General features: G+C 41.7%; 1 protein-coding gene across 1 annotated transcript; it reads left to right on the plus strand.

Moving 5' to 3' along the window:
• The first annotated feature begins 352 nt into the window (after positions 1-352).
• LOC124010030 (EF-hand calcium-binding domain-containing protein 14-like) lies at positions 353-11,513 on the plus strand. Its single transcript, XM_046322335.1, has 9 exons — positions 353-1,143; positions 1,263-1,411; positions 1,977-2,122; positions 2,397-2,495; positions 4,222-4,332; positions 9,238-9,402; positions 9,589-9,715; positions 9,830-9,940; positions 10,141-11,513. Exons 1-9 carry the CDS (start codon positions 968-970, stop codon positions 10,317-10,319), a joined length of 1,263 nt encoding a protein of 420 aa, XP_046178291.1. The 5' UTR covers positions 353-967; the 3' UTR covers positions 10,320-11,513.
• Positions 11,514-12,876: the final 1,363 nt, after the last annotated feature.

Raw genomic sequence — 12,876 nt, forward strand, 5'->3', positions numbered from 1 at the left:
GTTCTGGTGGTGTGGTTACAGCAATTGCGCAGGGTTGGTGTGGCCTGTGGTGGCGGGGCCCAATGTGATATATTTTCATGGGGCCCAAAATCCCTGGTGGTGCCCCTGACCATGGAAGTTCCAGTGTAATTAAATGTATGTTCAAAACCATATGTTTTCAAATCGTCAAATTCAATTTAAGAAATTGTTCAAGTCAGGGAATTTATTCACAGAGATGGTAGTCAATGTACAACATCTGGCATTTGTAGAGAGGATAATTTCATAATGTAAAGAAATGTAAGAACAATGAAAAATGTGCCACACCTGTTGGGGGCAGTATCAAAACATGGGAGTACAGAGAAGGGAATTCAACCAATCAGGTGCCAGTTTAGCGATGCCCTGTCAAAGATGTTCACCATCAAAACAAGATTGTTTTATCCAGGTAGTGCGTCAGATCAATTTACGACTGCACAGAAATGTAAACCATTTTGGTAAGGTTTATATTATATTGGTCGTGGTACTAGAAGTGAGTTGATTTATAGTTTATACTGACTGTACACCATATTTTGCTGTGTAGAAACGTTATCTCGAAATCGCCATTTTAACTTGGTTGTGCGGCCGCGTCAGGTAGCTAGCTCAGCTGGAACTGTAACATTAGTTAGCTAACCGCTGGGTAACGTTAGCTCACTATTTCAGACGTTGACCTAGCTAGTACTACGATTTTTCAAAATAGCATGCTACTATAATTGTCTAACATGCTTAGTTACCATACGTGATTGGCAGTTCGTTGTAGCTAGCCTGTTTCAAGTTACAAAGTAAGCTAACTAGCTAACTAGGCTAGTTGGCGGAACCAATCAGCTTAACAACACTAACGCTACTGGCTAACGTTAGCTATAGGACGTTATTTACAACAACCAAACTGGACAAAACGTTGGATTTGGTCGGGTTTAAGTCGGGCTCAGCGGGTTCGCTGACCCCACAGAAGAAGATGAAGAAGAGGAAGGAGCTTAATGCATTGATCGGACTTGGGGACAGTAAAAGGAAGAAAACCAAGAAGGGGTCCGGCCACAGGCTCCTACGAACCGAGCCCCCAGACTCAGAATCCGAATCAAGTTCAGATGAAGAGGAATTCAGCAACCTTGGTACTGTCGCTGCTTTCGGGAAGTAAGTGATCAAACTTGTACTTAGTCTGAGTAAACCTGTAGAATTATGTTTATCAATGATGCATGAAGCTTGTGACTGTAAAATATTAATGCAAACTATGTGTTTCTAATTACTCATAGAATAAGTTACGTGCAGTGTTGCAATGTCTGCTATCCCTTGATCCTGTTCATCATACTGGCTGCCTGTGTCATGGCTTGTGCCGGGCTGCTATGGATGCAGATTGCTCTGAAAGAAGACCTTGACTCCCTCAAAGAAAAGCTGCATACTAGTAAGCCATCAGATAAGACCTGTCATCTATTTTATTTAACCTTATTAGCCAACTAGTCTAGCTAGCTTACGTTACCTGGCTGGCTAGCTAACTTTGTCATTTGAAACAGGCTTGCTACCATGAACAATTGTTTTATTTAACTAGGCAAGTCGGTTAAGAAACAATTCTTATTTACAATGACGGCCTAGGAACAGTGGGTTAACTGCATTGTTCAGGGGCAGAACCACATATTATTGTCAGCTCGGGGATTCGATCTAGCAACCTTTCGGTTACTGGCCCGCTCTAACCACTAGTCTACCTGCCGCCCCAAGTAACTACAAAGCACAACTAGCATGCTATCTGTCACCTGTCAACCTTCAGACACAGCCTTTTGGGTTAAATCTAGAATTCAGTTACAAGAGTACACACTACTCTTGTGGCTACACACTAACCCTAGTTTACCTTGTAATAAAGAGTAGGGTAACCTTTGCACAGCCATCACTTATTGCTGAGTTTTACAATCAAACAACCCAGTAACTGCAGTTTTAGTAAATTGTTATTCACTTGATGTATCTTCTCTCCACAGTGGAATCCAGCCAGAAAGTGTCATCACATGAAATACCAAAACTAAGTGAAGATCTGAAGATGAAACAGAGAAAGCTGGAGGATATTGAAAGTGGAGACAAGGGTCTGAACAAACTCTGGTCCAACCTTACGGAGATGAACAGAAAGGTAAAGTTGTTTTAGTGGAGGGAAAGTGTTATCAATATCAGCACAACTAATTCATGTACGGTCTGTTATCCCATCCACCCCCGTTATGTACACACAAAAGTGTAATCATTCATGGCCATTAATATGCAACCTGCCACACCATGGCAGGTTGAATTGAGGTTAAGAATTTTTCAAAGTCCAAACTTGGAAAAAGTGGGTGTCTCTAAGCTCAGAGTGAATGTGAAGTGAAATGTCTTTCCCAAGTGTAACTGAATGTTCTGCTCCATTCCATTAGATCAGTTTGCTGGACTCTGCAGTGAACCACCTAAAGGCCAACATCAAATCAGCCTCAGACTTAATCAACCTTCCAACTACAGTTGAAGAGCTCCAAAAGGTAAAACAGTTTTCAGATTAAGAAGTATTGGACATACAGCGAGGCAAAAAAGTATTTAGTCAGCCACCAATTGTGCAAGTTCTCCCACTTAAAAATATAAGAGAGGCCTGTAATTTTCATCATAGGTACACTTCAACTATGACAGACAAAATGAGTGAAAAAAAATCCAGAAAATCACATTGTAGGATTTTTAATGAATTTATTTGCAAATTATGGTGGAAAATAAGTATTTGGTCAATAACAAAAGTTTATCTCAATACTTTGTTATATACCCTTTGTCATTGCCAACAGAGGTTAAACGTTTTCTGTAAGTCTTCACAAGGTTTTCACACACTGTTGCTGGTATTTTGGCAAATTCCTCCATGCAGATCTCCTCTAGAGCAGTGATGTTTTGGGGCTGTTGCTGAGCAACACAGACTTTCAACTCCCTCCAAAGATTTTCTATGGGGTTGAGATCTGGAGACTGGCTAGGCCACTCCAGGACCTTGAAATGCTTCTTACGAAGCCACTCCTTCGTTGTCCGGGCGGTGTGTTTGGGATCATTGTCATGCTGAAAGACCCAGCCACGTTTCATCTTCAATGCCTTGCTGATGGAAGGAGGTTTTCACTCAATCTCACGATACATGACCCCATTAATTATTTCCTTTACACGGATCAGTCGTCCTGGTCCCTTTGCAGAAAAACAACCCCAAAGCATGATGTTTCCACCCCTATGCTTCACAGTAGGTATGGTGTTCTTTGGATGCAACTCAGCATTCTTTGTCCTCCAAACACGAGAAGTTGAGTTTTTACCAAAAAGTTATATTTTGGTTTCATCTGACCATATGGCATTCTCCCAATCTTCTTCTGGATCATCCAAATGCTCTCTAGCAAACTTCAGACGGCCCTGGACATGTACTGGCTTAAGCAGGGGGACACGTCTGGCACTGCAGGATTTGAGTCCTTGGGGGCGTAGTGTGTTACTGATGGTAGGCTTTGTTACTTTGGTCCCAGCTCTCTGCAGGTCATTCACTAGGTCCCCCCCATGTGGTTCTGGGATTTTTGTCACCGTTCTTGTGATTATTTTGACCCCACGGGGTGAGATCTTGCGTGGAGCCCCAAATCGAGGGAGATTATCAGTGGGCTTGTATGTCTTCCATTTTCTAATAATTGCTCCCACAGTTGATTTCTTCAAACCAAGCTGTTTACCTATTGCAGATTCAGTCTTCCCAGCCTGGTGCAGGTCTACAATTTTGTTTCTGGTGTCCTTTGACAGCTCTTTGGTCTTGGCCATAGTGGAGTTTGGAGTGTGACTGTTTGAGGTTGTGGACAGGTGTCTTTTATACTGATAACAAGTTCAAACAGGTGCCATGAATACAGGTAACGAGTGGAGGACAGAGGAGCCTCTTAAAGAAGTTCCAGGTCTGTGAGAGCCAGAAATCTTGCTTGTTTGTAGGTGACCAAATACTTAATTTCCACCATAATTTGCAAATAAATTCATTAAAAATCCTACAATGTGATTTTCTGGATTTTTTTTCTTCTCATTTTGTCTGTCATAGTTGAAGTGTACCTATGATAAAAATTACTGGCCTTTCATCTTTTTAAGTGGGACAACTGGCACAATTGGTGGCTGACTAAATACTTTTTTGCCCCACTGTATTTCTTTAGAATTACTGCCAATTTATAATTATTTGCGTCAACCACAAATGTATCTGGAAAGTGACTCGAAAAATGTTTTAATTTGCAGAGTGTAGCTACAATCGGCAGCACGTTAACCAGTGTGCAACATGATGTCCAGACAATGCAGACAACCCTTGCGGACCAGAAGAAAGAAATGGATGATCTAAAGATGACTCTGGTAAAGAAAATAGAAATACTAGCTTCCTTTGCAGCCCATTTTCTTCAGCTTGTACCTGCACAGTTAGCGTTAGAGTGCCAGTTAGTGGTGTCAGTGGCCAAATGCATGAGCTGCAGAATGATCTCAATGAGATTATACAACTTCTAGTTATGCAGCGATTTTAGTACCAAAATATTGTATTTTAATTCCATCACTTTAAATTTCTATTAGGATATTGATTTTGAATGGAATATTTTTGCATTTATAATGTGCAATTTAAATCATGAAATTCATAAATACATTTACATTACATTTAAGTCATTTAGCAGACGCTCTTATCCAGAGCGACTTACAAATTGGTGCATTCACCTTATGACATCCAGTGGAACAGTCACTTTACAATAGTGCATCTAAATCTTAAAGGGGGGGGTGAGAAGGATTACTTAACCTATCCTAGGTATTCCTTAAAGAGGTGGGGTTTCAGGTGTCTCCGGAAGGTGGTGATTGACTCCGCTGTCCTGGCGTCGTGAGGGAGTTTGTTCCACCATTGGGGGGCCAGAGCAGCGAACAGTTTTGACTGGGCTGAGCGGGAACTGTACTTCCTCAGTGGTAGGGAGGCGAGCAGGCCAGAGGTGGATGAACGCAGTGCCCTTGTTTGGGTGTAGGGCCTGATCAGAGCCTGGAGGTACTGAGGTGCCGTTCCCCTCACAGCTCCGTAGGCAAGCACCATGGTCTTGTAGCGGATGCGAGCTTCAACTGGAAGCCAGTGGAGAGAGCGGAGGAGTGGGGTGACGTGAGAGAACTTGGGAAGGTTGAACACCAGACGGGCTGCGGCGTTCTGGATGTGTTGTAGGGGTTTAATGGCACAGGCAGGGAGCCCAGCCAACAGCGAGTTGCAGTAATCCAGACGGGAGATGACAAGTGCCTGGATTAGGACCTGCGCCGCTTCCTGTGTGAGGCAGGGTCAAACTTTTATTTCCTGATTTCAAACTGAATTGAATGAATATTGCATTCAGTGAATTTTTTTTTTACATTCAAATTCAATATTTATGAATTCAGTTTAAATATGGTAGATATTAGTCATTGTGTGAGAATCCAGTTTACAAATTATTGTTTAAAGTTATCGTAATCAAAGTTTCATATTCAACTTCTCAGATGTTTTCAAATTTAATGCTATATATTCAAAACCAGAGACAACATCCTGATACTTTGCCAGCCAGGAAAGGTAGAGGAGAACAGATATAATCAAACTCTGTGGTAAATAGATGCTTCTGGCAGTTTCTGAAGCCAATGTGGCATGTTGAATGTATTTTCTAACTATGAATTTGGCTCTAGTGTTTTAACCGCTTTGGCTATAAGATATTCTGACCCCATTCCTAAAAGCTAAGACTCTGGAACATGGGTGTGCCTTCTGTTCCCTGCTTTGATGATCACAGACTGTGTAATACACATAAATTGGCCCCCATACAAATATAGTTGAATAGCCCTTCTAAGGATACCCTTTCCACTCCCTATTTAATCTAGCTCTTGTGACTGACTGGGATCGAACCAGGTCTCCTGCATGTCACAAGACTGTGTTAGCCCAGTAAGCTAAAGCCTATACTGGAGTCGTTCCACAAAATGAGAGCCTTTAGCATCCCTTTGAGTAAAAATTGTGCACCAATATAGAATTTTTAAAAGCCTGTAATATACAATGAAGTGCCTTTTTAATATACCAGTAAACCACATGGAGAATTTATTTAATCACATTTTTATATCAGTAAATGCTTACTAAAGTGCTAAAATTCTGCATTTTGACATGTCACTCCGTGTACCCTCTGACTTCTAAAGTGTCCTGCACAGCCTGTGATCATTATTTGGTATTTTATTAGGATCCCCATTAGCTGTTGCAAAAGCAGCAGCTACACTTCCTGGTGTCCAAATGAAACATGACATAATACAGAACAGACAAGTAGACAAGAACAGCTCAAGGCAGAACGACATACATTTTTTTAAAGGCACATGTAGCCTACATATCAATGCATACACACAAATCTAGGTCAAATAGGGGAGAGGTGTTGTGAGGTGTTGCTTTATCTGTTTGTTTGTTTTTAAACCAGGTTTGCTGTTTATTTTAGCAATATAAAATATGTGTCCTCCTCCCAGAGCGCTAAGAACCTTGGCGTGATCCTGGACAACACCCTGTCGTTCTCAACTAACATCAAGGCGGTGGCCCGTTCCTGTAGGTTCATGCTCTACAACATCCGCAGAGTACGACCCTGCCTCACACAGGAAGCGGCGCAGGTTCTAATCCAGGCACTTGTCATCTCCCGTCTGGATTACTGCAACTCGCTGTTGGCTGGGCTCCCTGCCTGTGCCATTAAACCCCTACAACTCATCCAGAACGCCGCAGCCCGTCTGGTGTTCAACCTTCCCAAGTTCTCTAACGTCACCCCGCTCCTCCGCTCTCTCCACTGGCTTCCAGTTGAAGCTCGCATCCGCTACAAGACCATGGTGCTTGCCTACGGAGCTGTGAGGGGAACGGCACCTCAGTACCTCCAGGCTCTGATCAGGCCCTACACCCAAACAAGGGCACTGCGTTCATCCACCTCTGGCCTGCTCGCCTCCCTACCACTGAGGAAGTACAGTTCCCGCTCAGCCCAGTCAAAACTGTTCGCTGCTCTGGCCCCCCAATGGTGGAACAAACTCCCTCACGACGCCAGGACAGCGGAGTCAATCACCACCTTCTGGAGACACCTGAAACCCCACCTCTTTAAGGAATACCTAGGATAGGATAAGTAATCCTTCTCATCCCCCCCCCTTTTAGATTTAGATGCACTATTGTAAAGTGACTGTTCCACTGGATGCCATAAGGTGAATGCACCAATTTGTAAGTCGCTCTGGATAAGAGCGTCTGCTAAATGACTTAAATGTAAATGTATAAAATGGAACGGAGTTCCATGCGATAATGGCTCTATATAATACTGTATGTGTTCTTGAATTTGTTCTGGATTTGGGGTCTGTGAAAAGACCTCTGGTGGCATGTCTGGTGGGGTAAGTGTGTGTGTCAGAGCTGTGTGTAAATTGACTATGCCAACCATTTAGGAATTTTCAACACAATGTTTCTTATACAAAGAAGTGATGCAGTCAACTCTTACATCGCTCGCATTCACCAACGAGCGTCTGCGTTGCCAAGGGCTAAAATAGAAGTCAGTTCTATTTGTGACGCAAATCGCGCTGCAAGTCCTGCCTCTCCCATCTCATTGGTTTTAAGAAGCAGATACCCACGTGCCATCTCCTCATTGGTTATACACACGTGGATGGCTGAAAGACAAATGAGGTCAGTGGCGGTAATGCACCTAATTTATGAAAGTTGCCACTTGCAATATAAAGTTGAGAAGAAAAACCCTAGAAGGAGGAGAGATGACCGTTTTATGTGTGGATTAATTGTCGGAGTAGAGGACCTTGTGCATTTCAGGTAAAATAACAACTCAATGTTTATATCCCAGGACAAATTAGCTAGCAACCACAAGCTAGCTAAATAAAAACAAAGTAGCTAGCAAGTGCAAGCTAGCTAGCTAAATTGCCATAAATGTTTAAGGCTTTTCGACCTGTCCTCAAATGAATGTAATTGGTTCAGAGTTTGATATTTTAACCTGCGTGTTGTGATTGCGATTGGTGTGGGGGGGGCAAAATAAATGTATGCATGATGGCGCACGTGTGCAGCCGGTTTGGGTTCCGTTAGCCAAGAGAGGCTGACGTGCATAATATTTATATCAGCCCTGTGATTGCAATGAAGAGCAAGATGTGCCACTCTGTTCTGGGCCAGCTGCAGCTTAACTAGCTATTTCCTTGCAGCACTGGACCATAAGACTGGACAATAATCAAGAATAGACAAAACTAGAGCCGGCAGAACTTGCTTTTTGGAGTGTGGTGTCAAAAAAGCAGAGCATCTATTTATTACGGACAGACCTCTCCCCATCTTTACAACCATTGAATCTATATGTTTTGACCATGACCGTTTACAATCTAAGGTAACACCAAGTACTTAAGTCTCTTCAACTTGGTCAACAGCCACACCATTCATTACCAGATTCAGCTGAGGTCTAGAACTTAAAGGTAAAATAAAAATAAAAAAGCAATGATTTGTACAAAATTCAATGCTCTTAGTTTTAGAGATGTTCAGGACCAGTTTATTATTGGCCACCCATTCCAAAACAGACTGCAACTCTTTGCAACTCTTTCTTTATTAGTTGTGGTTGCTGATGCTTATGTGGTTGAATTATCAGCATACATGGACACAGATGCTTTGTTCAGTGGCAGGTCATTGGTAGCCTATTGCAGACAGTCTGAGCACTGATGGAGGGATTGTGCGTTCCTGGTGTAACTCGGGCAGTTGTTGTTGCCATCCTGTACCTGTCCCGAAGGTGTGATGTTCGGATGTACTGATCCTGTGCAGGTGTTGTTACACGTGGTCTGCCACTGGAGGGAGGATCAGCTGTCCATCCTGTCTCCCTGTAGCGCTGTCTTAGGCGTCTCACTGTATGGAAATGGCAATTTATTGCCCTGGCGATATCAGCAGTCCTCATACCTCCTTACAGTATGCCTAAGGCACTTTCACGCAGATGGGCAGGGACCCTAGGTATCTTTTTTTTTTTTGTGGTGTTTTTCAGAGTCAGTAGAAAGGCCTCTTTAGTGTCCTAAGTTTTCATAACTGTACCTACTGTCTGTAAGCTGTTAGTGTGTTAATGACCTTTCCACAGGTGCATGTTCATTAATTGTTTATGGTTCATTGAACAAGCATGGGAAACAGTGTTTAAACCCTTTACAATGAAGATCTGTGAAGATATTTAGATTTTTACGAAATATCTTTGAAAGAGGGTCCTGAAATAAGGATGTTTCTTTTTTTGCTGAGTTTATGCATGTTTTTGTGTTGTATTTTTACAGGACGTAACTCACCTGAGAGAGGTTGTGAGCGAGGTTAACACGACCCAGACACTATACCACGCATGGACCGGTGACCAGATCCACAGTCTCCACACCTCTGTGTCCAACCTCACTCAGAGGGTGTCTTTTATAGAGCAGGGCTCTGCCCAAACAACACCATTCAGTGTGAGTAATGGGTTGGAAGTGGTTCATGGTTCTGTCAAGGCACTGTTGTTATTGTTCTAATGTCGAAATGCATTTTACATTGTACCATTCATGATTCCTAGTTACACACCAACAATTGTTATAATCACTGCCATGCTAAAAAAGTAAAATAATATAAAACTAAAGGTATCTTTCAACCTATTTAAGGACCTTGTGGAGGTTGTTGAACCAGTGCCCGTCAGTGGAGATGCAACCGTACCAGTAAAGGACCCAGTTACAGAGAGAGACACCAATGCAGATGGAATTAATGCAGCAACTTCAGAAGCTACACATGGTATAATAAGATCAGACCGGAGCGCTTATTTGTCCATGACATTTTCATAAGAAATAAGTATAGTGAAGTACAATGTTACCTGTGGATGACTGTCCTGTTCCTTCTCCTCCACAGGTTCAAAGCCAACAAGACGGCCACGGTTTTTGACGTCAAATCGCTCCAAGAGAGAGTCTGGAATAGAAAACCTTAAAACTGTGTCATTTCCTGGAGTTAACTCTTTGAAAGGTATTGGATAAACTTTTAGTTATGAAGTTTCATATCTGTGATCATACATCAAAATCTTAGTCATATACAGAGTATCCTGCATCTACAATTAAGGAGAAATGCAGATATGAATCTACGATTGACAGTGTGCTTGAGCAAGGAATGCGTGCATTTTATTTTGTGGCCAATGAAGAATTACCTGAAACTTCTACTTCTACTAGATCTCAATGGGCTCTTTGAGCACACAGGGACCGACCCCACCTCTCAGGGAATGTCTTACCAAGTCCTGAGGAAACTCTTTGACACTGCAACACCAGACCACCGTAGCCTGGAACGCTACGACAAAGACGGGGACCAGTGGTTCTCACTGGCTGAACTGAAAGCTGCTGCAGGTCTGTGAGAAGAAGTGGCTGAGGCTGCAGAGCACAGTATTGAACAGGGAGAGGTCGTCTCTGTTGTTTGTGTATGTGGAGTGCCTCACGGTAATGATGGCTGCACTTTTATTGAACTGAGTATTTAATAACAAGCTGAATGTGGAACAGTGGCACTGGCATGCTCCCCTACACACTTAAGCTACAGTCAGCTACCCAGATACAAGGTTTGTTTCTTATTAGTTGGCAAAAAAGTTTACAAAATTTACATTTCCGAAATCACATTTTTTTGATTGATGACAAGTGAAGTGGTTGTGAAATGAATGGTTGAAGGGACATCATGACTTAACCAAAATATAACTTATCAGAATCTAGTACCGACCACAAACTTTCCCATTTAGGTCATTTCAGTTAGTCTTTGCTTATTGCTTGTTTTGTTTAATGTCTTGAGTTATTTTCTGCATTTTAATGTAACACTGAGACTAAATGTATCCATAACCCATTATTTTGATTAAGTCTGCAAGATTCTAAGGGCTATAAACATGCTCTTTTAACTAGTTAGTCACCTTGAAATATTAACTCCCGAAGCATATGTAGAAATAATACAATGTTAATGGATTCATACAAGTGGAGTATTAGCTTCAATTTGCTGTATATTAGTGTTGTGTGTAGTACAGATGAAGAGACAGAAGTAGGCACCCCAGGTTGTGATAATGTAACAGGTAGTTATAGAAGCACTGATCTCTCTCAACTTAACCTTGTTCTTTTGTGTGGGCTGTTACATTCTAAAATGCAAATGTACAAATCAGGACATGTCAACTAACTCAACACTGTTGTATTATGTAAATATGGTAGACTTTTTAATATGGCATCCTGTAAGATTGACCTGTTTGGGGGGGGAGGGGGGCTGCATAGAGGTCTGTAGAAAATCCTCAGCATTGTACTTTAATGGAAATGATTGTATTAAGTTGTGCTTTGCATGTTGCTAATAATATAACTGTCTAATGTATCGATTTTAACATAGAGGACTGTTTGAGGGTAATTATGCTCTGCAGGATAATCGGGTGGAGTTCTGGAACAAAAAATGAGGGCAAACAGATTTAGAATTGCCATTTTGGTTTCCGACAGGAATATTGTTCCTATAAAGCTATGTGCTTTGGGGATACTGTGGGAATTGTATGAATGTGTTGTGTGAGCACTAATTAAAGTGACAACGTGGATTACAAGGATTTGACAATCTATTTAGTTTCCATAATTTCAAATGTTAGTATTCTAGTCAAGGTTATTTATAAAGGACTGTTTTTGTTTTGGAATAATGTGTATCATGTAGGCTCACCAGTATGCTCCAAGGTTCCGATAATGACGACCATACAGGCATAAACGGTTTGTTTGTGCGTTTGGTCTCAGCTGTGATTGTATATTTATTGTGCAACCACAGCAGAAACTAAGTTGGTGTGCATTTAACCATGGGGTTGATTTGTGTTGAGGGCTCCAGAAATGAGAATTGAGGATTTGGCTCCCAACATTTTATTTAATAAGTGCTGATAGTACAGTATTTCATATGCATGGTGCTTTCTGCATGTGTGTAACATTAGAAAAACAGCATTTACCACAAGAGCAAGTTTTATATACAGCACCAGTAAAGTTTGGACACCTCCTTTATCTTTTTAAAAACTATTTTCTACAATGTAGAATAATAGTGCAAACTATGAAATAACACACAGAATCATGTAATAATCAAAAGTTTAAACAAATGAAGGTATATTTCATATTTCAGATTCTTCAAACTAGCCACCCTTCACCTTGATGACAGCTTTAAACACTCTTGGCATTCTCTCAACCAGCTTCATGAGGAATGCTTTTCCAACATATGCTGAGCACTTGTTGGCTGCTTTTCCTTCACTCTGCGGTTCAACTTATCCCAAACCATCTCAATTGGGTTGAGGCCAGGTCATCTGATGTAGCACTCCATCGCTCTCCTTCTTGGTCAAATAGCCCTTACTCAGCCTGGAGGTGTGCTTTGCGTGAATGTCCTGTTGAAAAACAAATGATAGTCCCACTAAGCACAAACCAGATGGGATGGTGTTTTGCTGCAGAATGCTCAGGTAAGAATGCTGGTTAAGTGTGACTTATTCTAAATAAATCAAGGACAGTGTCACCAGAAAAGCACCATCACACCTCCATGCTTCCCGGTGAGAACCACCCATGCAGAGATCATCCGTTCACCTACTCTGCATCTCACAAAGACACGGTGGTTGGAACCAAAAATCTCATTTGGATTCATCAGACCAAAGGACAGTTCCTTAAATTCCAAAGATTGACTTACCTTCATGTCTTAAATTAATGATGGACTGTTGTTTTTCTTTACTTATTTGAGCTGTTCTTGCCATACTATGGAATTGGTATTTTACCAAATAGGGCTATCTTCTGTATACCACCCCTGCCTTGTCACAACACAACTGATTGTCTCAAACGCATTAAAGAAAGAAGTTATACAAATGAACTTTTAACAAGGCACAGCTGTTAATTGAAATGCATTCCAGCTGATTACCTCATGAAGCTGGTTGAGAGAGTGCCAATAGTGTG

Source organism: Oncorhynchus gorbuscha, linkage group LG22 (assembly GCF_021184085.1).
Source record: "Oncorhynchus gorbuscha isolate QuinsamMale2020 ecotype Even-year linkage group LG22, OgorEven_v1.0, whole genome shotgun sequence".
NCBI classification, from domain to species: domain Eukaryota; kingdom Metazoa; phylum Chordata; class Actinopteri; order Salmoniformes; family Salmonidae; genus Oncorhynchus; species Oncorhynchus gorbuscha.

Coding starts and splice junctions, on each gene's coding strand:
- LOC124010030 (XM_046322335.1), top strand. CDS start 968: ATGAAGAAGAGGAAGGAGCTTAATGCATTGATCGGACTTGGGGACAGT. Junction 1,144..1,262: donor ACTGTCGCTGCTTTCGGGAA/GTAAGTGATCAA, acceptor AATTACTCATAG/AATAAGTTACGTGCAGTGTT. Junction 9,941..10,140: donor TGGAGTTAACTCTTTGAAAG/GTATTGGATAAA, acceptor TACTTCTACTAG/ATCTCAATGGGCTCTTTGAG.